At 51.4% G+C, this 21,977-nt stretch overlaps 8 protein-coding genes across 8 annotated transcripts; 2 read left to right on the top strand and 6 right to left on the bottom strand.

The window, feature by feature from the left end:
- Positions 1-407: 407 nt before the first annotated feature.
- Asppvi_008616 (CwfJ domain protein) lies at positions 408-2,128 on the top strand (the record flags this gene model as incomplete). The annotated part of the gene is made up of 2 exons (XM_043304482.1): positions 408-421; positions 472-2,128. The coding sequence occupies 2 exons, from the start codon at positions 408-410 to the stop codon at positions 2,126-2,128; spliced, it is 1,671 nt and encodes a 556-aa protein (XP_043160417.1).
- Positions 2,129-2,767: 639 nt separating this feature from the next.
- Positions 2,768-3,884, bottom strand: Asppvi_008615 (uncharacterized protein; the record flags this gene model as incomplete). The annotated part of the gene is made up of 2 exons (XM_043304481.1): positions 2,768-3,707; positions 3,766-3,884. The coding sequence occupies 2 exons, from the start codon at positions 3,882-3,884 to the stop codon at positions 2,768-2,770; spliced, it is 1,059 nt and encodes a 352-aa protein (XP_043160416.1).
- A 1,799-nt stretch (positions 3,885-5,683) lies between these two features.
- On the bottom strand, positions 5,684-6,250 carry Asppvi_008614 (resistance to Congo red protein; the record flags this gene model as incomplete). Its single annotated transcript, XM_043304480.1, has 3 exons — positions 5,684-5,975; positions 6,034-6,144; positions 6,222-6,250. 3 exons carry the CDS (start codon positions 6,248-6,250, stop codon positions 5,684-5,686), a joined length of 432 nt encoding a protein of 143 aa, XP_043160415.1.
- A 1,967-nt stretch (positions 6,251-8,217) lies between these two features.
- On the bottom strand, positions 8,218-9,170 carry Asppvi_008613 (ADP-ribosylation factor-like protein; the record flags this gene model as incomplete). The annotated part of the gene is made up of 6 exons (XM_043304479.1): positions 8,218-8,491; positions 8,550-8,621; positions 8,676-8,738; positions 8,819-8,838; positions 8,926-8,998; positions 9,121-9,170. The coding sequence occupies 6 exons, from the start codon at positions 9,168-9,170 to the stop codon at positions 8,218-8,220; spliced, it is 552 nt and encodes a 183-aa protein (XP_043160414.1).
- Positions 9,171-10,459: 1,289 nt separating this feature from the next.
- On the top strand, positions 10,460-14,294 carry Asppvi_008612 (DNA-directed RNA polymerase I core subunit RPA135; the record flags this gene model as incomplete). The annotated part of the gene is made up of 3 exons (XM_043304478.1): positions 10,460-10,960; positions 11,023-13,462; positions 13,528-14,294. 3 exons carry the CDS (start codon positions 10,460-10,462, stop codon positions 14,292-14,294), a joined length of 3,708 nt encoding a protein of 1,235 aa, XP_043160413.1.
- Positions 14,295-14,666: 372 nt separating this feature from the next.
- Positions 14,667-15,944, bottom strand: pre2 (proteasome core particle subunit beta 5; the record flags this gene model as incomplete). Its single annotated transcript, XM_043304477.1, has 6 exons — positions 14,667-15,002; positions 15,062-15,171; positions 15,222-15,270; positions 15,327-15,482; positions 15,551-15,658; positions 15,813-15,944. The coding sequence occupies 6 exons, from the start codon at positions 15,942-15,944 to the stop codon at positions 14,667-14,669; spliced, it is 891 nt and encodes a 296-aa protein (XP_043160412.1).
- Positions 15,945-16,411: 467 nt separating this feature from the next.
- Asppvi_008610 (Eisosome component PIL1/LSP1 family protein) lies at positions 16,412-17,454 on the bottom strand (the record flags this gene model as incomplete). Its single annotated transcript, XM_043304476.1, has 3 exons — positions 16,412-16,837; positions 16,898-17,399; positions 17,450-17,454. 3 exons carry the CDS (start codon positions 17,452-17,454, stop codon positions 16,412-16,414), a joined length of 933 nt encoding a protein of 310 aa, XP_043160411.1.
- A 1,968-nt stretch (positions 17,455-19,422) lies between these two features.
- Asppvi_008609 (uncharacterized protein) lies at positions 19,423-21,574 on the bottom strand (the record flags this gene model as incomplete). Its single annotated transcript, XM_043304475.1, has 3 exons — positions 19,423-21,120; positions 21,186-21,449; positions 21,539-21,574. 3 exons carry the CDS (start codon positions 21,572-21,574, stop codon positions 19,423-19,425), a joined length of 1,998 nt encoding a protein of 665 aa, XP_043160410.1.
- Between the last annotated feature and the right edge of the window lie 403 nt (positions 21,575-21,977).

The raw sequence follows: 21,977 nt of genomic DNA, 5'->3' as shown, positions 1-21,977 counted from the left end.
CGTCGTGCTTGTCAATACAAGGGAAAAAAAGTTCATCGGCGGCCGCAGCAGAATTGTTCCGGTGCGGAGATTAGCGTCGGCCTTAGGCAAGCTCTGCGCTAACCTAGTCAAGAATAGTTCCAATAGCACGTGAGAGCAGCGGGTCTAAAGCTCTAAGCTTCTTTTGGATCCGCCTTCGAACCAAAAATGGTGATGTCGATGTCTTCACTGCTGTTAATGTTAAATATTCAATTGCAACAAGAAATTTCTCTCTTGGAGCAGCATAATTAGATCAGCCTATTACCGCTACTCCGTCAGTGTCAAAGGAGATAGAGATTTTGCTCAGTTCTCAGAGAATCCTTATTTCTTCAACTATGTTGATATTAGCCGTTGCATCATAGTGTTCAGACTATAATTTAAATTGAAGAATGGCTTCGAAAATGTAAGTTATTCCTCCTGCAATTGATACTCGACCCGCTAACGGAGGCCTAGTGTTGTGATTGGGAGTGTGAACTGTGAGCTGCGTGAAGTGTTCACCAAGCTCGCCAAGTTGCACGTCAAGCAGAACTTCTCAATTGCGATCATTGTTGGGGATCTCTTCGGAGACTGCTCGACGGAGCATGAGCTGGACGAGATCACTGCTCTGTTGCAGGGAAACATCAACGTACCTCTACCAACTTACTTTGGGTTAGGCAATCGACCCCTTCCCACCAGGATAGTGGAAAGGATCGAGGCGGACGACGAAGTTTGCCCGAATCTGTACTTTTTGGGCAAACGTGGTACTCTTAAGACAGCGGAAGGAATCCGTCTTGTTGCTCTTGGTGGTAACCTCGAGACAGACAGCAAAGCTACCAATAAGTTCCATCCCGGCTACACGGAATCGGACGCCAGGGCACTCTACGGAGCCCACAGTGCGGACATCCTGATCACTCACCAATGGCCCAAGGGCATCCGAACGGGGTCTACTGCGCCGTTACCAGAGGATGCAAAAGTGCCCGAGGAGGTGCAATGCATCGCAGACCTCTGTTCTACATTGAAACCTCGGTACCATCTTTCCTCGTCCGATGGATTCTTCTACGAGCGCGAACCATTCTTCCACATGCCATCAGAGGATAACCCGGACGCCAAACCCCTCACACGCTTCATCAGTCTGGCATCCTACAGCAAAACATCCAAGCAAAAATGGATGTACGCCTTCACGCTGGATCCCAAGGCCCCGCCACCTCTTACCATCCCCGTCGGCGCTACTGCAACCCCTCTAGCCCCCATCCAAGTCAAGCGGAAAGTCCTTCCATCTCAGCGAGAATCTTACCACCGCTTCGCCGGCACCGAAGAAGACCACAGCCGGCCGCGCAAACGTGCCCGAGCCCCTCCCCCAGGGCCAGAGCAATGCTTCTTCTGCCTCTCCAACCCCAACATCGCAACCCATCTCATCACCTCCATCGGCAACGAAAGCTACCTCACAACCGCCAAGGGCCCCCTCTCCACCGCCAAAACGTTCCCCTCCCTCAACTTCCCCGGCCACATCCTCATCATCCCATTCACCCACACACCCACCCTCTCCAGCATCACAGACCAGACGGCCCGCCAATCAACCTACGCCGAAATGCAGCGCTACCGCTCCGCCCTACACGACATGCTCCAGCAGCGCAGCAACGGCGCCCTCGGAGCCGTCACCTGGGAAGTCAGCCGCGGAACCGGCATCCACATCCACTGGCAATTCCTGCCCGTCCCCGCCGACCTGATCAAACGCGGGCTCGTCGACGCCGCCTTCAAAGTCGAGGCCGAGAACCTCAACTACCCCAAATTCGAGCGTCCGTCCGCAACCGCCGACCCCAGCAGCGAACCGGGCGATTTCTTCCGCCTTTGGATATGGGAGCCCCCATCGGCCTCCGCGGCGGAAACTGAGAACTCCGAAGGATCAGACGGCGCCACCACCACCAAAGGATCGGAGACAACGCTCCTCCTCCCGCTCGGGTCGGAATTCCGTTTCGATATCCAGTTCGGGCGGCGGGTGATGGCGAAACTGATGGAGTTGGAGAAACGGATGAATTGGAAGGATGGGGTGCAGCCGCAGGAAGAAGAAGAGGCGGATGCTGCTGCGTTCAAGGAAGCATTCAAGGAGTTTGATTTCTCGTTGCAGGAGTGAATCGCCGAGAGGCGTTTGTCTTTGACTGGGTTGGCGGTTGCCCTTTGCGCCCATAGACTTTGCTAGCGGGTTTGTCTGAGTAACAGATACCGATACCACAATGGAGAAAAGTAATTAATGATGGTTTGGCGTCCCTCAGTTCGAGGCTACAGTATTTGGTACCTTATTTTGGGGTTTGTATATCTCAAAAGACATATTTACTAGTCTCAAGTTTTACACTCGGTGCTAGGTTAGGTCTTGTAGTGCTCCATTGAGCTAGTCTAACAGCAATCCGCATGGACCCGCAATAAATCATGAACGGAATGGTATACATCAAAAAGAAGGCATGGACATCCATGGCCCAAGACAGTCATTGACATGTGGTCCAGGAGTAAATCGTGGGAAACAGAGGGGATAATCCGAGGCGAACGCTCCGTCATGTAGCAGGCGGCCGTGATTCCCATAACACCGAAAAGTAAAAAAGACACCCTTATCCTCAAGAGTAAGAGCTGACAAGCATAAAAGAGCAAGGCGTAGGCTTTCAACCCAGAATGATCATACCCTTCACATATATTCGAAAAATGGGGCCGCAAGCTTTTGAGAAAAATATAAAAGGAGACAGGACTTATTCAAGGGTTCGTGCGTAGCTCATATGAGATGCTAAACATCCCGATATGAGTTAGATACGGGCTTTCGCCCGCTTTGTAGGATACTCGGGGGCCTGCCCGGGTCGCTCACTTCGAGAGGAACAGGATTCGTCGCCGAGAATGGTGGAGGTGGAGATGTAGGAGGGTTCGGGGACATTCCTCTGTATGATGGAGGTGGCGGCATGCTTGACATGCCTGGGGAGGGTTGCCGGTAGGGCAGATGACGGGGCATCTCAGCGGAAGGTGACATTGCCTTAGGCATGTTTGAATACTGTGTTTGCGAGCTGTAAGGAGCCGGGTTTCTGGGCATAGGTTGCGAGAAGCTCCGTGGGGAATAGTCATGATATGCGCGATCATAAGGGGAAGTTGCGCCTGGATTATATGGTCCGGAGGAATCATGGTTATACTGGCGGTCGTCATCGTACGGCGAAGACGCGTGGAAATAGCCGGGAGAAGAAGTCTGCGTTCTAATGGGAGGGACGCCCATTTGCCCAGGGCTATTGAACCTTCCAGGTGACTGCACTCGCTGATAATCCTGGTGCGCAGGATTCAAGGGCTCCATTTCCATCGTATCCTGATGGCTCTTATCCTCCACTCTTCTGGTGACAGCATCATTCCAACTCGGCATCGCAGGCAGCGCATCCTCATTCACCTTGACAGGTCGAGGGCTAGTTGGCGACTCGAACCGCGCAACCTGGGCTCCACGGTAAACCGGAGGACCTGGAGGAGCACGATAACCATCGTTTGCCGGCATCGGAGGCGGCTGATGATAGTCCGGTTCATCAAGATACTTCGGTCTTGGAGCTTTGTTTCGAGGGGACGGGCAGCAACACGAGCAGCACCGGCAACAGCCCGTGCAACACTGGATACCGCAGCACAAACAATTAATTACGCACGCAATCACAGAGATGAGGATGACTGCGCCGATAATGATACCAACGATGACGGGCCATCTAATTTGATCTCAGTCAGCACATCGAAGTAGATGGGACCAGCAAACGCACAACGTACTTGCAGTAGGATTTTGCCATGCACTTGTCCCAACTCGAGAATGTATCCGGCGCAGACTTGAGGTCGCTGACTGCGTCCCGTGCCCATAGTGAGAGCGAGGGGCGATTGACTGGACTCATGACGCAGGTTTAAGAGGATTAGTTATCTTCCGTTATCCCTGGCAGATAGGGTCTTCCACAGGTCACAAAAATTCAGGTGTTTCCCTTCCGACACTGCACTGCTGGTTGCCTGGCGATCTAGTGCAATCTACTGCGACAACACCGGGGCGAGATAAGCGCACGGGAAAAAGAGGGGATTTGGCTCGTACGAGGCTGTCATAGATCGCAAGAACCTCGATATCGACAGCAAAAATCCGGCGATAAAATAGTCTCAGTCAAGGAAGCTTTTAGATGATCGCATGTCATCCGGCGCGAGCGCAATTCGCCGGTCTGCGGTGGTTAAGGTATTTAGGCAGCAGGTAATCTCGTCTGCCAAAAGAGCGTTGAAATTGGTTCTTAGGAAGGTCGATACTCGAACAAGAGTATATACACAAGTCTTTGAAACGTAGAGAATGAATGAATAGGATAGAAGGACCGAAGATGAAAGTAAGACGAGTCGAGTTGCTACGAGATGCGTCTCAGACTTGATGCACACCCGCCTCCAGGTGTCTTATCTGACAGCCGACTGCAAGGCAGTGTTCATCCAAAGTGGTCGATTTCTTAAAAGAAAGTAAGAAGACAAAACTAAAGTCGCGGATGAAAGGAAAACAGAAGAACTGAAGGAAACATAAGTTTAAAATGAAAAAAGAAAGATTTAGAGGGAAGAATAAAAACAGTGACTTGGGGAAAAAGGAAGGTTGGAAAAGAGGAGGCAGAGGGATAACGATGGGCACGATTATCACGAGGAGATCAGCAATAATCATACCTGTAGAGAGGTAGGTACCCGTTGCGTCTGTCCCAGCGTTGCGTGGACAGCTACTCCGTACACGAACCGCCTATCGCAGCGGACAGGAAAAATGCTGACAGGCGCCGTGAATGGTTGGTTCTGTCCGTTGGAATGGGCTAAAATAATGTTAACCAAAGGTTTACAGCGGGAGGTGTAATCTCCCATCGCACGGTTCGCCCCAGCCAAGAATTTCTACTTATTAAGAGGGTCGGCAAATGTTTGCAGGCACATGGTTGATCGATAACTGATAAAGTGATAGCCCTTCCCTGGTCTCTCCACCGCGGTGCTCTGCCCTTGCAAGTTTGTCGATCGCTCATTTCATTCGAATGTGGATTTCAATTATAATTGGTAGTTGTGATCCACAAAGGCTTCGAAATAGAAGATCTCTTGTACGTAGTCAAGTGTACGAAGAGCATGCTTTGCGTTGTGTCTGCAATATTGTCGATGGAGAATACTGGCATCCTACTATGTGCACAAAGGAATGGTATGCCAAGTACAGTGGTAGTACGATCAGGATGAAGTGCTGCACGAATTATCAAGGCTGGATGTGGCAACAGAATATATAACGGAAGCACTCGACTTCATGCGGAGAGAGATGAGGACATTCTGTATTGCTGGTCAATTAATTATCTCTGATTGAATAATTTATGGCACATGAATTTCCTAGAACGGGTATTGTGGCTACTGAAAGCTTCCACGCACCATGCTGTATGCCATGAAACACAAGGGCGCGAGATTTCCCCAGATTTTCCCTTTGGGTCATTATGAAATTAAGAATCCACGTAGAGACGAAATATAGAGACTCATGGTAACATCATAAACTCCTTCACAACTGTAGACCGCATCAATTATGAAGGAAAGAGTGGAACGAGAGACAAGGTATCCCAACACTGCCGAAAACGCCTAAACGAACAACAGTGCTCCCTGACCAAAGACTCACTCGACATCTAAGACAACAATGCTCCTAGTACCAATGCATGCATTCTGCAGCAACCTACACCTTGGGTCCGTTTGGAGGTGGCGGTCCTGGCGGAGGCTGGTATACTCGGTCACCTCCTGCGTTATAAGCGTGCGGTGGCGACTGCAGCTCGATGCCCGTTTGTTGTCCACCAAAGTAGCCATGTGTCTGCGGCTGAGGTGTATACTGCGGTGGCGGCTGATGTTGATAGTATGGATCTCCGTAATATGGCTGATTTGGTGGTGGAGGGCCTGGAGGAGGAGCAAGCCAAGCGGTGCCGGGATGAGGCCGGAGACCGCGATGGCGACGACGACGAGCGTTATAACATCTATCAGGAGCAATTAGCTGATATTCATGATCCCAAGGAGGATGAGACAGCGACATACGCAAGAAGGAAGAAGATTATGAAGGCTGCGCCGACGATCACAGCAAAGGCGACCCAGCGGCCCCAGGTATACCAGGCGCTGTCGCATGTACCAGTAAAATCGTTGATATAACTACAAAGGAGTTAGTCAATCAGATTTGTCACTCACTTGGCTTGAATGTCACAGGCAGAGGTGGAATAAAAACTAACCATACGGCTCGCTGATAGAGGATCCCCATGGTGGTTGGAGAACCTCTCGAAGGTGTGGATGACGTAGATCAGGCGGTGGAAGAAAGCACTCCTGCAACCGACAGATAGAGGCGGTAGACGGTCGTACAGGGAAGAATGCGACTCAATATGCTTAACACAGGGATGCTTGATTAAAGTGACGAGAAGTTATGTAAGGGAGGAGAGGAGAAGAAATTGAAGACGACAGTGTGGTAGAAAGGTACTGAAGTTTTAGAGAGCTGAAGGCAGCAACAAAAAGAGTCGGCGATGGGGAATGGTCGAATGGACCGGCTAATTATGGGGAGTCTCCGCCGATCGGATTGGGTGTTAAGGCTGTGGCTGTGGCTGAGAGCCTGAGACAAGGACTCCTCGATGGCTGGGGTACTTGGCGTTGATTATTACTACTCTAAGCTAGAGGCACTCTAGCTATACGAGTAGAATTCATTTAGAAGATGGATAGTCACGAGATTCTCGTCTTGGACGAGGAAGCGCAGACAAAGGGCCGAAATTGACATTGTAGATCATTGGCTACTGTAGATTATTGGCTACTTAGACAGACTACTAGCAATCACTGAACTGTTAAGAGGGGTACAGTTAGCAGAGAATAGCTATGAGTACCGCCATAATGAGCCCCGAACCCTGACAAATAATGAAAAGCATCAGAGAGTCTCCCAGTAGTTGTACCTCGGAGCTTCTAGAATATCCACAAATAACCACTTATCTATGGCTTCACAATCCCTCTATCACCAATTGTCCTTGTTTGTCACTTGCTCTCTCCGTCCTCTGTTACTGCATATTCCAGTCAGCATTAATTAGTCCCCTGACTTCATTTTGACTGTCACATGGCATAATCAAAGAGAAGAAGAGACTCAAAAGTTGTCAGTACTGTATAGACTACTTTGAATTTGGGTAAATGTCTATCTTGTTAAAGTGACCCATAGGGCAACGATATACGCTGATAATATTGAGCCATGTTCATATTGGATTTTCGACAAGTAAGGCCCAGACTATCTACTCCGCACTGTAAAGGGATCCTGTCAGCATCGACGGTACTATGTAGACTAGGTACTCAAGGGTGGTCAAGTCAGAACTAAAATGATTCCACCTTTCTTAAACAAAGGACACAACAAAGCCCATAAAGTGCACGGTTTGCAACCAGAGATCCTCGTCAAAGACCTACAACATCTAACTTGCAATTTGATGCCTTGTTCCGCCAACCATAACCCCCCATCTACCTATGACAGGGAAAGACCAGGATACGACGGCAACGCCTGTCTCGCGAGCTTGTGGTTGGTGGGGCAGGATTCGCTGGAAGCCCAGGGCAGGGCTTGTTTAGCTCCCGTCTTCCCATCTGCAATGCCAACGCATCAGTTGGCCTGTGTGTGGTCAGTGGTTCAGTGGCCACTGTTGGACCTCTTCAGTGACGGCCATAAATAAGTTGGCTGGGTGTCATTATCTAGTCGCGTCTTCGAATTTTCTCCTAGCAACTCACCTACGCTCTCAGAAATACTGCCTAGTAGCGCTGGCCGTGATTTTGCGCTTTTGCAGTGCAGCTATATCCTCTCTTATGGACCTTCTCTGGATTTTTACTGCTTTGATTAGGTTCTGCTCGATGTCTCATGGAATCAAAATCAAGATAGCAGCAGAGGGCTAGCTGACTGTCAGCTGATCTGATGCCCCCCTCCCAGCTAGACAAAACAGATGTCCTTGGTGATGATACAAAAAATGGCTTGATATCATTTCGACAATAGGTCAGAACATTCTTGTCGCAAGGGACTCCAAAACCGCACAAAGAAAAAGGTCAATCGCTCCATTCATGTGCCTGGATCACATCAAGGTTATTACATCTGAGGTGGCAAGTCGGTATTATGAGAATCTACAATTGTTTGGGTTGAAGACGAGGATAAGGCGAACGATGTGATAATGAGAGGCTGTGTTGTTGTTAGGCCGTCACTGCAGGCGTTGTCCCGCAGATATCTCATCGGCTTGCTCTGGCGATCAACCAGTGCAAGACAGCGTCGAGGTTTGTCTCCTCCTTGGCACTGATTCCATAGCAGCTCACCTCACGGCGCGTGATGGACTTGAGATCCATCGCGTCTATGAGTTCGTCAACTGACAGTTTGTCCGGAAGGTCAGACTTGTTTCCCAGAACCAACAGAGGAATACCGTCAAGCGAAGGTTTGTCCATTAGCTCGTGAAGCTCCTCTGTGGCGACTGGCAGGGCGGCACGATCTGCCGCATCCACTATATACCTGCATCCAGAGTCAGCCATGGCTGGCTTGGGGTCAACGAATGAATCTTGACACTTACACAATCGCATTAACGCCTCGGCAGTATCGCTCCCACATTGGTCGAAACCGCGGCTGGCCTCCAAGATCCCAGCTGTGTCAATATTAGCTGGATGAATGCGACACCGGGGCACTCTTGGACACTGACCACTTTAGAGTCACATGGCCTTTCTGAACCCGTTTCGTGTTGAATCCGATCGTTGGAATCGAGCTGTGAAGGCGAGGTTTAGCAACCCAAGGCAAAGACAGCCCAGTTGTGGCCACGCCAGGTCCTACGCGCTCCAGACTTACTCTACAGTGAACTCTCCCCCCTGTCGAAGTTGAACACTCCGCGTTAGCAATGACGAAAAAGAAGACAAGCCAACTGTCTGGTCGCTTGAAAGCGAAATAGAGCATACCGCAAGCACCCGCAACAGCGACGATTTCCCCGCATTCTGCAGTCCGATCATCGTGACATCCATCTCAGTCGCCCTACATTCGCAACATACATTTTACCCCTCTTAGCAAGCCGGAGCATTCAATGTCGTTGCGGGGGCCGGGCCGGGAGAGCTATCGCCGACAGGGCGAATACTTTGAAACCGCGGCCCACTTACCAGAACATCCTCAGGAGCCAGTCATAGATCGTCCGAAAGATACCCGCCATATTGCGGATACTTCAAATCACTTCTTTCTACTTGGGTAGAGGACAGGAACCAAGAAGCCGAGTCAGTTGTGGTCGAGATCAGGTTCAAAACAGGATGCTTGCTGGATTGGTAACAAATGACGAATGGACGTGGATATAATGTCGAGATCCAAGGTCCTGGAGACTTGGATCGAAGCGCGGGAAGTGGGGGTAGGCTGAAAGTCAGCCTCTTGGGGGTTTGGTATATCGGTAGCCAGCTACCGCAGGGATGGTGTAGATGGGCTGAACCGCAGTCGAAGAAGTTAACGCAAAAAGTAAAAAAAAGCAAATAGTAAATGCCTGTGAGCAATAGAGAAAAGCGGCTTATGGGGAGACGCCCAGAAGGTTCGGGAGGATGAGGACACACGGTCGAGCTAGTGGCTGTGAAGTGGTCAAGATTCTGCTAGTGAATAGAGCGCCAAAAGGAGTGGTAGTCTTCCAGTAAATTTTGTAGTTACAAGCCTCAAGGAGATGAAGTTTTAAAAAAATGGAAATCCTTCTTGATACTTTGCGTTGTGGTGAAACTGAAGTGCCTGGGATCTATGTGCACGCATGACCGATTCCCTCTGCGCCGCGGTGGAGGGGAGCGCTTAGCTTAGTAGCTCAGTCAGGTCAATGAGAATCAATAATTTGGAATGAAATATGATGGTTGCCGCAGGAGTAGCAACGTTGACAGGCTTAAATCGGATATTAGACACGCATTTACCCCTGATACCCATTAGGGGCAGGTGACTTTGTCGCACCAAAATGATTCTTTGTGTGGTACGTGAGCCATCAATCAAGCCTTGTCATGGTGTCATGGTAAGTCTTTCTCGCTATGACCAAGGTTAAAAGTTGGCCTTATTGCCTAAGGTGGCATCGGAGGCGCAGGTTGATCCTTGTGACGCATTGGCAATCGTGATGCCTAAGGCAGAAAGGCACTTGGCCCACAGCTTGGTCCTCTCTTCTACCAGTATCAGCACGTGATGATATGTGTCCGTTGGTCCACCTCGAAAAATTTCCAGCATGAACGAGGTCTCCGACAGATTGTTCCGATCGATATCTGCGACGCTCTGTCCCATAGATTCACTCAAGCCCAGTCTACATCAGATCCTAAGACGCTTGTCTGGGTGAGGAATGGGACCTTGAGTGTTCATATCGCACCAATTCTTTTCCATTGGTGCACACAACCGGACTAGAGCAGTGCAGTTGAAATCTTCAGTCGACTCCTCCGCACGGGTATAGTCGAGGCAAGCACGGAAGTGGCACGGAGTGCCTGCAATTTCTCAAAAATGGCTCCTTCAGCGACTGGTACCAATTGGTCCGTCGATTTTGAGACCATCCGGCGGCACCAGCTTTTCAAGAACCCCCCCAAGGACCACACCGCATTTCCCTCGTTGGCGGCTGCCATTCGGCCACACCTTGACTCTTTCAACGCGCTTTTCGAGGGCAGCAAGGTCCTCGAAGCAGGTTTGAAAGATATCGGCGTCAAGACGTTCTTGGATGGTGATGCTGAGACGGCCGAGGAGAAGAGAGCACGGAAAGCGGAGGGACGACGACCCCCGAAACGCAACAGGCTTAATGTTCGAATCAGGGAAATCTTCCTTGAGAAACCGGCCATTCCCGCAACAAATAAATTCGCTACTCGCAACCGAAATATCTACCCTTCAGAAGCCAGAGAGAGACATGCTACATACCGTGGGAAACTGCGCGCGAGGCTCGAGTATCAGGTTAATAATGGAGACTGGATGGAGTCTATCAGAGAACTTGGCCAGGTGCCCATCATGCTGAGGGTAAGTGTTTGAAATAGTAGATGTCTACCCGCTTTTCACACACTAACAGCATCAAAACCTAGACCAACCGATGCCACTTGGAGAAGGCGACGCCCCAGGAGCTTGTCCAACACAAAGAAGAGTCGGAGGAGCTGGGAGGCTATTTTATCGTCAATGGTAACGAGAAGCTTATCCGTATGTTGGTTGTCGGCAAGAGAAACTTCCCCATGGCAATTGTCCGTGGTTCCTTCGTTCGTCGTGGTCACACCTACACCAAGTTCGGTATCCAAATACGATCAGTGCGCCCTGATCAGACATCGCAGACGAATGTTCTTCACTACCTCAGCGATGGAAACGTGACCTTCCGATTCTCTTGGCGGAAAAACGAGTATCTCATCCCGGTTATGATGATCATGAAGGCTTTGGTTGAAACGAACGATCGCGAAATCTTCGAAGGCATTGTCGGCAGCGCTACGTCCAAGGGTGTCAACAATACATTCGTGACGGACCGTGTGGAACTGCTGCTGAGAACATACAAAGCCTACAACCTACATACCCGTTCCTCCTGCCGAGCTTATCTGGGCGAGAAGTTCAAGCCCGTTCTTGGTGTTCCGGCAGACATGTCCAACGAGGATGCCGGTACAGAGTTCCTCCGCAAGATTGTCTTGCCTCATCTTGGTAACCAGAATGTCACCGAGACCCAAGACTATGACAAATTCAAGTTGATCATGTTCATGATCCGGAAGCTCTATGCGCTTGTTGCTGGAGATTGTGCCCCAGACAACCCGGACGCCGTTTCCAACCAAGAAATCCTGCTCGGTGGTTTCCTTTACGGCATGATTCTCAAGGAACAGCTTGAGGAATGGATGAGATCTTTTGGCCCTATCCTGAGGGATTGGTCCAATCGCAACGGTGGCGCAAAATTCACGGATCCGGCTTTCGAAAGAGATTTCTTAAGCAAGATTGTCAAGAGGACTAACGAGAACATCGGTGGTAAGCTGGAGTATTTCCTGTCGACTGGTAACCTCGTCAGTCCCACGGGTCTCGATTTACAACAGGTATCTGGTTACACTGTCATGGCGGAAAAGATCAACTTCTACCGATTCATCAGTCACTTCCGAATGATTCACAGAGGTAGTTTCTTCGCACAGCTGAAAACAACTACTGTCCGTAAGCTGCTTCCCGAGAGTTGGGGTTTCCTTTGCCCGGTTCACACGCCTGATGGAGCACCCTGTGGTTTGCTTAACCATCTTGCTCACAAGTGCTTGATCGCCACAAGCGATGTCAACGTCTCTCATCTCCCAAAGCTATTGGTGCAGCTTGGTGTACGATCTGAATCGTCGGTTGCCGTGGACGATAGCGTTACAGTTCAGCTGGATGGCAGAATTGTTGGATACTGCTCACCCAAGCAGGCCCGTATGATTGCAGATACCGTTCGGCACTGGAAGGTCTCGGGTACACACAATCTCCCACGGGAACTGGAGATTGGTTATGTTCCCAATTCGAATGGTGGCCAATATCCTGGTATCTACATGTTCTCTCAAGCCGCCAGAATGTACAGACCTGTCAAGTACCTACCTCTCGACAAGCTTGACTACGTCGGTCCCTTCGAACAGCCGTTTATGGAAATTGCATGCTTGCCCGACGATCTTGTCGCGGGCGTGTCCACGCACATTGAGTTCACACCTACGAACATCCTATCCATCGTCGCCAACATGACACCTTTCTCCGACTATAACCAGTCGCCCCGTAACATGTACCAGTGCCAGATGAGCAAGCAGACGATGGGTACACCCGGCACAGCGATCGATTACCGTACGGACAACAAGCTGTACAGATTGCAGACTGGTCAGACGCCTATTGTTCGACCTCCGCTGTACAACGCATATGGATTAGACAACTTCCCGAACGGCACGAACGCGGTCGTGGCAATTATCTCGTATACCGGGTACGACATGGATGACGCCATGATTATCAACAAGTCATCGCACGAGCGGGGCTTCGGCTACGGTACTATTTACAAGACCAAGATTCACTCTCTTGACGACAAGGACTCGCGGCGCAGCAAATCCAGACGCGAGATCACCAAGCTCTTCGGTTTCGCTCCTGGCGGAGAGATTCGGGCAGAGTGGCGTACTACCCTCGACGAGGATGGTCTGCCTCATGTGGGTGCCAGAGTCAAGGAGGGCAGTCTGATTGCTGCATGGCATACTGTGCGCTATGATGCTGCTTCTGACTCGTACGTGAACGTTGACGGCATCACGCACTTCGTCAAGTACAAAGACGCAGAAGAAGGATATATTGACAGCATCCGGATCATGGGTGCTGAAACGGGTTTGGAGCCGTGCCAGGCACTGAGCGTCAAGTACCGTATCCCCAGAAAACCTGTTATCGGTGACAAATTCTCTTCTCGTCACGGACAGAAGGGTGTCTGCTCTCAGCTCTGGCCTGCGGTTGACATGCCATTCTCCGAGAGCGGTATCCAGCCAGATCTGATCATTAACCCTCACGCCTTCCCTTCTCGTAAGTTCATCTATCCAGGCCCTTTCCATCCCATTCAATGCGACATGAGACTAAATTCATTGCAGGTATGACCATCGCCCAAATGATCGAGTCCATGGCCGGCAAGGCCGGAGCCCTGCACGGCCATCCTCAAGACTCGACCCCCTTCCAATTCTCGGAAGAAAACACCGCGGCGGACTACTTCGGCCAGCAGCTGCGCAAGGCGGGCTACAACTACTACGGCAACGAGCCCCTCTACAGCGGTATCACAGGCAAGGAATTCGCTGCCGACATCTTCATCGGCGTGGTCCACTACCAGCGTCTGCGACACATGGTCAACGACAAGTTCCAGGTCCGGACAACCGGTCCTGTCAACCAGCTCACCGGTCAGCCCGTCAAGGGTCGTGCCAAGGGAGGTGGTATCCGTGTCGGAGAGATGGAGCGCGACTCGCTCATCGCCCACGGTGCGGCCTTCATCCTCCAGGACCGTCTGATGAACTGCTCCGACTCCCAGCGCGCCTGGATCTGCCGCGACTGCGGCTCCTTCCTCTCCACCCAGGTCGCCGTATCGTCCGCCGGCTCCAGCAAGGCCCGTCTGGCCGCTTCCGCCGCGGTGGCCGCCAAGAACGCCCTCTCCCAGCAGAGCGGTGCGCCAGGTATTGTGCGCTGCCGACGCTGCGCCCGCGAGGCTGTGTTCGAGGACTCCCGTGCCGTGGTGTGGGAGGACGGAGACGGCCGTCGCTATGTGGGCGGTGACAATGTCACCATCGTCGCTGTCCCGGGTGTCCTGCGCTACCTTGACGTGGAACTCGCCGCGATGGGCATCAGAATGAAGTTCTGGGTTGACAATTAAGTGGGAAGAATAAAGGATGCATATACTCCAAGATACGCTGAGCTCAGTGAAAAAGCATGTGTATAGAGCGCTTGAGCATTGTTCGTCTTTTTATCGCCTTCGGGTGTTTGTATTTTTGTGGGATACAATCTAGAGTCTTTTTTGGTCTACTCCTTCCGTTTCGATCTTCTTTATATCAAGAGGACTAAGGGTCCGATGTGCAGCTTTCGTCTATTGTATTCTAGATTCATTCCATTGACTGTTCGCCTATATCGTACTACCAGGTAGAGTTCAATGACGGCAACCGCAAGTCGAAAAGTTTTCAATGCCTAGAGAAAAAGGAATTACGAGATAATCATCATATCCACCACAGAAATTACCAGAATCATGCCCTTAAAGGGCCGACGTAACGTTCGAGAATTCGCCCTTTTCCAGCTTCGTTTTCCAGAAAATGGGGTTCATATCGTCGAAACCGTGGTGGACCCAGCCTTCCTCCTTGACATGGTACAAGTTGATGAAACCACCTGAGTAAGCATCACGGTGCATGGCGGCAAGGATGCTCCGACGACCAAGCTCGAGGGCTTCCTCTTCAGTTAGATCGTAGCGGTACTCGGCGTCAAGCACACCGTAAGCGAAGGTCTGACCGGACCCAACGCAGAACAGGTTTCCAGGGAGTCTCGTGCCATCCGAGTCGATGTAGTAGAGGGCTGGTCCTTCTTGAGGCGTCATCTGTGGTGTTATCAGTTTCACAATCCATCCCATTTCCAGAAGAAGGGATCGAAACGTACGCCTGCCAACATTGTACCCATGCTGAGACCCATTCCCTTGTAAGCGTATGTCAGATTGGCGAGAATCTTCGATGCGGCTGCAACGGTGATACGACGCTTGTGCCGGATCTCTGCCACGACGTTAACACAACATTCTTGCCAGGGATAGGTCCAGACTCACCGTGAAGTGTGCATTGCTGGCTCAGATATCTCAGCCAGTATTGGCAATCCTGGAGGGTGATCCTGTTAGTATCACCATGCTACCAGAACGCAAAAGAACACATACCGCAGCACCACCAGCCATCGTACCCAGTAGACCGGGGACCGGAGCATCCTGCTTCTTGTCGTCACCCCGGCTCAACCGCGACACGGGAATGACCTTCTTGACTGTCTGACTGGCAATCCAGTTTCCAGCGGTAGCTCTCGAATCTGTCGCGACGATCTAAGAGACAACAAGTCAGCCAGACTGCTACAATGCTGGGCCGGCCGGAGGTGGAGTTAGCGGCATACAATTCCGCCCTGAAATCGGAAGGCGAGTGTTGTTGTTCCGTGAGCGAGCTTGATGGGACAGCTAGGATTCGAGTGGTCGTCGGTCAAGGCACGAAGAAATGCGGAGGACTAAATGCGAAGAAGAGCAAGATACACATATTAGCTGATGGCTTCTCCGAAGTGCGATGAGGGCGGGATCGGCTCAGTGAAACCGCTTTGCCATAGAGCATTTTCACAGGTCCAAAAGTCCAGACAGGTGGAGTGATCTCAAACTGTAGCTCACATTTGCAACTGGGGGAAGAGCGAATTTCAGAGAAAGAGGAGGGAGGCTCTCTGTCAGGTCTTGCTGTTCTTGCTCCGAGTAGAACACATTCTGGTGAGGTGGACGCGAATACTGGGCGACTAATTTATCCATGATTGAAGTCGACTCTTCTAGATTCCAGTAGTAAAAAAGACAAGCAGGGAGCTGATCGAAGTGATAATATACAGAGACGATGGCGGAAGTGGATGGATGAATGGGGAAGCAATTGCAGCTCTGGCTGAGAGCTCCATTGAAGCTCCAACATCCGCGTCACTTGCTGCCGCCTGCGTCACGTGAGCGTACTGCAATCAACTCTCAGCAAGATAGGATTCATCCACGACATTGACTCTTGATAGTAGATATGAACAGAGTATATTGACTTTTATGAAATTCTGTAAAAGCAGTTCTTTTTTGGTTACAAAATCATTTACTACGGCAGCAGACCTGAAAGTTCCTATAGACTCCGACTAAATCCATACACCCATGACCATCCCATCCAATATTAATCATGCTATAAAGTAAAAAACTGAACGACTAGGATACTACCCTGAAAGAGTATCGATCTGGTTTCCCATGGTTTCTCAGTATGGAACAGCAACAGGCTGCGTTCCGGTAGCGCCGGAGACCTGCGGCTGACCCTGCTTCGCGCTTGTGCCGTCGGTGCCAGGTTCGTTGACATTACCAGCGGCACCAGTTGACCCAGTCCCACCAACAGGTTCTTCTTGAGCTTCCTGGTCTCTACCAGCACCAGCGGTCTCTCCTGCAGAGGTATGGATGGGTTCGACGGTGCTCTCCCATGACTTTAGGTCATTCTCGGCAGCCTCAAGGATCTGCTTTGCTTCATCGGCATGCTCATAGGGCTGTCGTGAGTCACCAGGGACGACTGGGGAGTCGTCGAGGTAGTTGAGGAGACGGCGAGCATGACGCGCGAGCAGAATCTGCTTCTCTCCGCGCTCAATGACTGCGGCCAAATGGATATCAAAAGCCTCCTTGAGCTTCTGCCTGGTCTATCGTCCGAATCTTAGCCCCACGCGCTCTATCAGGTATACTCGCGAGGTCATACGTACCACATTGGTCAATTGAGCCTCAGCAACCAGATTATTAGCCTCAGCCCGCACCAACTCCTGCTCCAGAACGTCCACCTTGTCCTTGCTCTGCTCCCCCTTCAGCTTCAGCCGCTGGATCTCATCCGCGATCTTCGCCCTGTGATCGCGCGACGGCTGGACCGAGGACTCCGTATCCCGGATCTGCTTCAAGATACTCCGGTAGTCCTCCAGGCTCTGCGCATAGTTATCCTCCTGCTCACCGATCTCCGCCATCAGGACACCGAGCTTGTCGGAAATGTCGGAGACGGCGTCGTCCTCGGTGCCTTCGCCCCATTCGGAGAGCTGGGCGGCGATGTTGACACGCTCGCGGCTGGCTGCCTCGTGGGCTGAGATGGCCGAGTTCTCTTGCTTGATGAGGCGACTCATCTTCTTACTCAGCTCGGGTGCCTGCAGGCCGCGGAAGGTGGACATGCTGAAGCGGTGGCGGGCCGGTTCCTTCTTTCGGATGGAGAGCGTTCGGTTCCTGGTGCGATTAGCTACGTAGAGGATAGGATAGTTTCGCACGGCTCATACATCATGGCGATATCTGTTAAAATTGTTTCTTCACCAAAGCTGTACAATCAGTTTATTAGGCGAGGTAATCCGTAGCTGTTAGGTACTGATCAGAATAGTAAAGCAGGAATGCGCCTTCCTTGAAGTGAGTTACGACACGGTAATGCTATACAACCCAGAGGAATAGGCTGTTCTCTTATCGACTCAGTCACTGCAGACAGATGTACGGTGACACAAGACAGATAGATGGATATCCCTTGGAGATGACGAACGGGTGTTCATCTTAACTGATGGCGCAGTTGCTCGTACATGACGTCACACGGGATGAGCGGAAGCTGAAGTCATGATCCGAATGCGGTCGATGTCGAGATGCTCCATGATGTGTGTGATCTGATTCTGATGGATAATTTAGAGTTAAGTTCAAGCATTGGAGCCGTGGGAAGTGTCGTGTTGCGGTATTGGGTTGTGATGCATTTCGAGCCCAGTGCCCTAGTCTAATAGTCTATGGAGTGGGTTCTTGAAGATCATGGCGGGAGCGTAATCTTTTTATCTTGGAACAATGCGACAAATCATCATCTCTACCAATCAAAGGCAAGAATGGTATTTAAACTCATAGCGTGTATAACTGAGTATGATAATTCCATCTTACACGACCCGATTCATTCTCCCCTCCCAGAGACATATCTCACCTCCTCCTCCCATACTCTCCCCGGATGGTGCAAACGCGATCGTCCCCACCCCCCGGGCTCAACATATCTTACACATCTATACAGCGGAGACGGTGGACGAGGCCGGCTATCAAAGAACCTCCTTCCGACAGGAATAATCGACTCAGACCGCGTGCGCACTCTCGTTCTTTGCACAGTTGTATAAGATGGTTCTGGCTCTGGTGACTTTGAGCGCGCATACCAGGAGTGGTGGTGGTGTTGATGATGATGATGCGAAGGACGCGACGCAACGACAATGGTAGTATCGTCGCTACTACTGCTGCTGCTGCTACTGTGATGATTGGAGCTGCCGCTGCTTGAGCCGGAACTGGAACTGGAACTGGAGCTGGAGCTGCCGCTGCCGCTGCCGCTGCTACTACCGCTACTGCAGCTGCTTCTGCGCCGACGAGGACCTGGAATCGAGACGCGGAGCGTCCCGGGGCGGTATTCGACGACTCGCACGCCAGGCCCGGGTCCCTCGTCAACTTCGAGGAAGCACATATCGACTATCACCTGGACGATGATGACTGCTTGTAGACGAGGAGCGCCCTTTACTTGGGACCCTGAACTGATACGCGAACGACACCGAGTGAGAGAATAGTAGAAGGCGATGCACCGCCGTACGGCAAGCAAAACACCAAGTAGTAGATCTGACGTAGACGATGAAAGTACAGCGATTAACTTGTACCGTATAACGGCTGTAAGGATTCGAAAGACGACGAAATTATGGAAGCTCACTGTATAGTGAAAGGAACACAATGGCTGTATGCGAGAATGGCATAGCAGTATATTCCACCTCAAGCTTCACTGGAGCAATAATGTCATTAAATGAATATTCCGCTACCGTCCTGTCATGCGGATCTTCCCGCCTTGTGATTCATCCTCAGACCTCAGAGTGAGTGTTGCAATCATGTTCATCCAGTGACGCCGTCATGTGCGCGGGACGACTGATAGAGGTTGGCACCCGCGCAACATTGGACTCTTAACACATCGTAGACCTTGTGCGAACCAAACCTTGACGTAAAGCATAGGTTGTATTATAAGATGGACCGATGCCAGAGTGCAGAACGGCGGCCTTGATACAGGCCGTCAGGAATCGATTATAGCAATGTGCGTCTCCTATCTAGATCGTACAACACAACAAATTCTTTTCCTTGGAAAGAGTGGGCAGCAGGGGAGGATAAAAAAAAAAATCAACCAGCGCCCAGCATATAACAGAACCATCCAACACCCATTGAGAAAGCCTACATCCAAACAAGAAAGAAATGCAACCACCTCCGGGCGCGTTTACGACATGTCATCTGCATCATGGTGATGGGTATGCTCATTATCCGATGCGTGAAAGGCATCTCCAAACGCCGAGTTATCCAGATCAGGAAGATCCAGACCCTCGTTCTGCTCGGTGTATGCTGCCAACGCGTCTCCGGCACTGTCCATGTTGGTGAAGTCGAAATTCGCGCTGTCAAGGCCGGTATCGCCCGCACTTCCAGGAACAGGCGTTAGTCCTTGTAATCCGCTTCCCGGCGTTTCGCCCGCTTGCATGTCGCCAGGCGGTTTATTCATATTGTCATCCTTCTTGTTGTCCTCATTCACCATTACCCAGTCGCCAGTTTCTCCAACAGCAGTGCTCGTGGGTTGGCCGTCACCCATGTCCATTTCGGCATCCAAAGACGCGGTTGGTGCAGCAGGTGCCGCTCCAGTGGCTGTTGGCACCGCCTGTCCCTGAGCAGCAGGAGCTGCCCCTTGTGCGGGCGCGCCGAACTGGCCAAGGAGATTGCTGTCCGTATGGCCCATGTCGATATCAATATCAGCTGCAGTTGGAACAGGTTCGGGTTCAATCTTTTCCAGCAAGCCGCCCTTTTGTACGCAGGAGACCTTGGGTTCCGGCACGATTTTCCTGCGCCACGAGGTTTCAACTTCTCGGACAATCTCATCAACCTTGTACTTGGCCTTGTGTTCAACGGGAACGACTTCAGCTCCGTCCCCTTCGGTCATCATCTCACTGCGACCTTCCATCCTCCAAATCTCTGTTCCAGTGTCTTCGGGATTCGCTGCCGCATCCCTAAGTCGGAGTTCAGCATCCTTGAGGAGAGAGGTGCGATTGAACTTTTCCATCCTCCGGGCATGGCGCTTCTTGAGCTTCTCAATTTCTGCAGTCATGTCGGCGACCTTTTTGGCAACCCGGTCGGCAAACTCCTTTGCTTTTTCGGGCTCCATCTTCGTCGCTTGAGTAGGCTCAGTGCCTTCTTTCGAATCGCCACCTGCAGGCCCGACGGGTGCATCGAAAAAGCCTGCGGTCAGAGTCTCCAGCTCTCCTTTGCGACCGAGTCCCAAGGAAACAGGGGTAATCTGGCTGATAGCATATGGCGAGGCGAAGATCTCTTCCATCCACTCGTGGTGTTGCTGATATCTCATTTTGCTTACTTCCCGAGGAGTCAGCAAATCCATCACGTCGCCCGTGGAAACGTCTTCATCTTCGAGTGCAAAATCAGCTGCTGCAGCGGTCATCGCCGCAGTTGAGGCGCGATGTCCACGGGGTGCCTTGGCCGGAGCTGCAGCGGCCGGCGCTGGCACAGGTTGGCCGGGCTGGGGATAGAACGGCTGGCGGCCGACCATGGCATTGGGATATGGCCCCGCCGGCTGGGCAAGTGCTTGTGGTGCTATCTGTGGGGGAAAGTTGATTGTGGGCCAGTTGTTCCGATCATGAAGCATAAAGTCTTTGCGCGCCAGTTGACCCTGGCTTTGGAGGAAACGACGTTGAGCCAGCATATTTTGCACTTGCGGAGAGACTGGAATCCGATTTGCTGGAATATGCTCCGTAGGAGGTGCTCTGGAGTAGTGCACGATCCATAGTGACGGGTCCGGCGGGGGAAGGCTAGGGTTGGGGACTTTCGTGGGCAACAGCCGGTAGCGTCTGCGACAGTGGATGGCCACAGACTCATTGGGCGGGTGGTAACCGCTGCGATGGAGCCACATCTCCACCATCTGTCACGGACAGGCATCAGCATACAAAATCAGAGGATCGGAAATGCATAGGACAAGCGCCATACGTATCCACGAGCTTCAAAGGTAAAGGCCTGTTCCACGTCGGCCCAGACGTAACCATCGCTGGCGAAGTTTGTCCCCAGGTGGTTAAGAGGCTGCCATGTGAGCATCACCGTTCCATCCTGAGGTCCATCTAAAAAGGTCCAGTGCATCGGCTGGGCTTCGCGAACGATCTTGGACGCGGACAGGAGGTATTCGACGACGGTGTCTGTTGGCATCATGTGCATCAAAGGGTACCGATGGCGCGACACCAGATGCATGTGCGGCAGCTATGACAATCAAATACACTAAGTTAGCATGCTGCCCTCGAATAACTATGCAATGAATCGTCCCCAAAATTCCTATAGGAACGACTCACCAACTGCGCCGGGACGCGGCTCGCTGGGTCGTCCATTTTGACCAAATATCGACGGACAATCGTAAATCAGGTGTCAATGCGGTCGCAAAAATGACAATATTCAGCCCAACTAGAGAAAGAAATATAGAAGGTGGACTAGGGCACCTCCAAGGCGTAGTAATTGGAGGCGAGGGCAATTAGATGAATGCTTAGCTATCAACGCGACGCGGGAAAATTGAAGTTCCAGAAAGACACCGGGTGCGGTTGGCGGAAGGAACTCATAGCGCAGTTTTGACACCTTGCCGATCGGGCATTAAAGTCAGGCACACGACCAAGATCGGGGTTTACTGGACGCTCGACCACGAAGAAGACGAACGGAGGCTGGGGAGATGGGAAAGCTGCAAGGAATCAAGGACATTACGGAGTGAAGACCTTAAATGCGAATCTAGTCATCCCTGTA

This window comes from Aspergillus pseudoviridinutans (genome assembly GCF_018340605.1).
Source record: "Aspergillus pseudoviridinutans IFM 55266 DNA, scaffold_6, whole genome shotgun sequence".
Lineage (NCBI taxonomy): Eukaryota > Fungi > Ascomycota > Eurotiomycetes > Eurotiales > Aspergillaceae > Aspergillus > Aspergillus pseudoviridinutans.
This window is presented reverse-complemented; position numbering and strand designations above follow the sequence as displayed.